The sequence below is a fragment of the Mizuhopecten yessoensis genome, unplaced genomic scaffold (assembly GCF_002113885.1).
Source record: "Mizuhopecten yessoensis strain PY_sf001 unplaced genomic scaffold, ASM211388v2 scaffold5773, whole genome shotgun sequence".
Taxonomy (NCBI): domain Eukaryota; kingdom Metazoa; phylum Mollusca; class Bivalvia; order Pectinida; family Pectinidae; genus Mizuhopecten; species Mizuhopecten yessoensis.
Window position 1 is genome coordinate 1,074 of NW_018406216.1, and position 4,263 is coordinate 5,336.

Consider the following 4,263-nt stretch of genomic DNA (forward strand, 5'->3'; position numbering starts at 1 on the left):
GTGATCAGTAACTGGGGAAACCGTGGCTGCGAGACGCGTGAAACTGATATCGTTTGAAGTGAGTGATCTTGCGACGGAGCACAAGTTGTCAGGGGTCCGTTACAAATGTCTGAAACGTTATGTGTGCTTTGACTCATATCAATAGGTCTGTACATATGTGTCAGTCGGTCCATAGAATATTGCCGGCATTAGTGATTTCAACCGATGTGCATTTTGTACGATATTGCAGACCTTGGTCTTGTTTTTGTTATAATAAAAGTATTTTTTATTTACTTTTTTATTTTGTACATAAATTTACAATGGCATTGTTGTAACGAAAACCGACCGGGATTGATTAAATACTGGTTCCCTAGAACATAAGGCAAACACGGTCCAAACAGTATATACAATGTATTTACAATGCATAATTAGTACATAATATACAATATTCATCACACAAAATCAGAATGGCTCTCTCTCTCTCACTATCAACTCGCTAACGAATGACATGTAATATGTACATATATATAACTAATTAATAATACAAAATACCATATCAACACCCTAAAGTCTCTGTAGCTTGTTGGACGCTGTTGGGTCGTCTCCAATGTTGATGACGCCGTCCTCCCTTAAACTTGTCCAATCTCAGTGAAGTTTCCTCCAAGCTCACAAACACATATAGAAAGTAGCGGGTCACACAGATCCAGCCGGTACAGGTCACACAGACCAGTGAAACATAAACAGGTCACACAGACCAGTCAACACACAGTCACACAGACCAGTTTGACACAGGTCACACAGACCAGTCCAATGTACGGGTATAAAGTGTTACCCTCTCCATGGCCACACAGGTCCAGGTAAGTATATACATTAATAGGTCACACAGACCAGCCAAAGACAAGGGTAATAGGCTTTACCCTCTCCATGACCACACAAGTACAGGTAGGTATATATGTAGGTAAAGGGTTTTCTCTGGGAATGTTCAGTCTCACGTCATCGGGATCCGATAATTGTAGAGAACCAAAATGCCCATCTGTATTTGGCCTTCCGTTACACGAACGTCGACGGTCCAAGGACGAAAAGCTACAATATACGTATGCCTTAATTAAACAGCTATTATACACGTAACGATAGTATTATACTGGTATACTATCTAATTACAATTATTGATCAAGACAATATAATCTATATCTGAACTGGTTATATATAGTATTTAAGCAGTAATACTAGCACTAAACATTTCATTATGCTGAACAAAGCTAACAGTGCTATTGTTCACGCTTTACCTGGTCCCATACACACGCATATATACACACCCCGTGCGCTCACAGTACCTGTATCTGTATCTGCACCTGTATGTTACTGGAAGACCTCAAATTTGAGTATAAATTCCAGGGTTGGAGGAGTGCGCTTTTAGTTTATATTGTTTCAGTTGTACCGGGTACGCATACATGCATACCAGGTAAAATACACCTTTGTACGGCACTTATAAGGTTCAACGCCTATATATGAATCAATACATTTGTTCAAATAAATCTGATGAAACTTAAACAAGTTTAAACTTACCGCAAGCAGCTATTTGCGCTTCAACATTCACTACACGGTCCGCACCCGTAATGTCCGCCCTTCTCACCTGTAGTACACTTATTAGCGCATGCGTAACTTACCTGTTAAAGTTACCTGACTGGAAAGCGCGCGATATTCAAACACTGATATTTACAATTTATATACACCCTGTCCAAATGGCATGTGACAATTATCAAGTCTCACAATGCCCAGCGATATTTCAGCAGCCGTCATGTTTATTTACATTGCATATTGTAGTTCCAGTCAGTGTTGTATCAATACGCTAAGAAGTGTGTCTCGTGCTGCATGGTAATTAAAGTCCCATCAACGACGCAGCTTTCAAAGAGGCTATATAGTGACAATGCCATGCAAATGTAAATATATATGTATATATATAAACGATATAATGCTAGATTATTATATATATAATATATAGGTATAGATGTACATTACAAATCAAAACTTAACCGAAACATATACAGTGAAGTCAATATTTTATATCATTTATGAGATCGACAGTTAATAGCACAAATAACAAGTTTTCACAAACAATACATATTTAACATTTTTCTTCCAGGAAAAGTCTACACGATATATATATATATGTTTCTTAATAACAGCAATCAAACGTAATATCAAACCGAAGTGGTATGGTTAAGAGTTATCTCGTTTGCATTTTTGTTTTAACGCTAGGTGGTGTTTATGCTTGTTCTCATCATGGTGGTGTTTTTTGTCTGCTGGTTTCCACTCCAATTCTCCGTCTTATATGATACATACAGACCAAATCAAAATACATCGGTAAGTATGAACGATACATACGGACTAAATAAAAATATCTCGTTAAGTTAATGCGATACCTACTGTCGTTTTATCAGTTGGCTGCTTTGTACAATTGTTTTGTATTGTTGTTTTATCAGTTGGCTACACGGTACAATGATTTCACGTTTTGTATTGTTGTTTTATCAGTTGGCTGCATGGTACAATGATTTCACGTTTTGTATTAATGTTTTATCAGTTGGCTGCATGGTACAATGATTTCACGTTTTGTATTTTTGTTTTATCAGTTGGCTGCATGGTACAATGATTTCACGTTTTGTATTTTTGTTTTATCAGTTGGCTGCATGGTACAATGATTTCACGTTTTATATTGTTGTTTTATCAGTTGGCTGCATGGTACAATGATTTCACGTTTTGTAGTAATGTTTTATCAGTTGGCTGCATGGTACAATGATTTCACGTTTTGTATTGTTGTTTTATCAGTTGGCTACATAGTACAATGATTTCACGTTTAACATTTTTGCTTTATCTGTTGGCTAAATGGTACAATGATTTCTTGTTTTGCATTGTTGCATTATCTATTGGCTACATGGTACAATGATTTCACGTTTTGTATTGTCGTTTTATCAGTTGGCTACATGGTACAAGGATTTCACGTTTTTCGCAAAACTCCTCGCCTTCTCTAACAGTGCTATGAACCCAATCATCTACGCAGGATTCAATAACAACTTTCGAAAAGGTAAGACATGTTTATCTTTATATTTTCTCGTGATAACAGTGTCTCGTAATGTTTACGATGTTATGTTCGGCTTTATAACACATGTACAGGAATTATTTTACCATGATTATGACTTTGCAGCCATCCCCCTATACCGTGAAACTGACCTCTGAAACACCACACTTCCTCATAAACGTGGCCTCTAAAACACCATTACATTCTTAAGTAATGGACCAATTTCAACAAAAGTTTCCAGATATGATAACTAACACCTGAAGTTGTGCATCCAGATATTATTTTTTCATTCTGATCTTTTTTCTAACATAGTTATGGAACTTTGTTGAAAAACCCTTGTATATTATAAATCGTACCTAGTTGTTATCATACTAAAATTGTTATCGACTACATTATAATTCATACATAGTTGTTATCATACTTAAATTGTTATCGACTACATTATAAATCATACCTTGTTGTTATCATGCTTAAATTGTTATGGACTACATTATAAATCATACCTAGTTGTTATCATACTAAAATTGTTATCGACTACATTATAAATCTTACCTAGTTGTTATTATACTTAAATTTGTATAGACTTCATTATAAATCATACCTAGTTGTTATCAATACCTAAATTGTTTTCAAATACATTATAAATCATACCTAGTTACTATTATAATTAAAAAGTTATCGACTACATTTTAAATCCTACCTAGTTATTATCATACTAAAATTGTTATCGACTACATTATAAATCATACATAGTTGTTATCATACTAAAATTGTTATCGACTACATTATAAATCATACCTTGTTGTTATTATACTTAAATTGTTATCGACTCCATTATAAATCATACCTACAATCTAGTAGTGATCAATACCTAAATGGTTATCGACTACATTATAAATCATACCTAGTTGTTATCATACTAAAATCGTTATCGACTACATTATAAATCATACATAGTGGTTATCATACTAAAATTGTTATCGACTACATTATAAATCATACCTAATTGTTATCATACTAAAATTGTTATCGACTACATTATAAATCATACCTAGTTGTTATCATACTAAAACTGTTATCGACTCCATTATAAATCATACCTACAATCTAGTAGTGATCAACACCTAAATGGTTATCGACTACATTATAAATCATACATAGTGGTTATCATATTAAAATTGTTATCGACTACATTATAAATCATACCT

The 4,263-nt window shown here is 34.2% G+C and overlaps 1 protein-coding gene across 1 annotated transcript in view; it reads left to right on the plus strand.

Moving 5' to 3' along the window:
- Positions 1 to 2,236: 2,236 nt before the first annotated feature.
- Positions 2,237 to 4,263, plus strand: part of LOC110451056 (phe13-bombesin receptor-like) — a 7,753-nt gene continuing 5,726 nt past the window's right edge. Inside the window, exons 1-2 of the mRNA XM_021498903.1 lie at positions 2,237 to 2,343; positions 2,953 to 3,061. Coding sequence (XP_021354578.1) covers positions 2,248 to 2,343; positions 2,953 to 3,061 — 205 coding nt within the window. The 5' untranslated portion in view covers positions 2,237 to 2,247. The remainder of the gene's footprint in view (positions 2,344 to 2,952; positions 3,062 to 4,263) is intronic.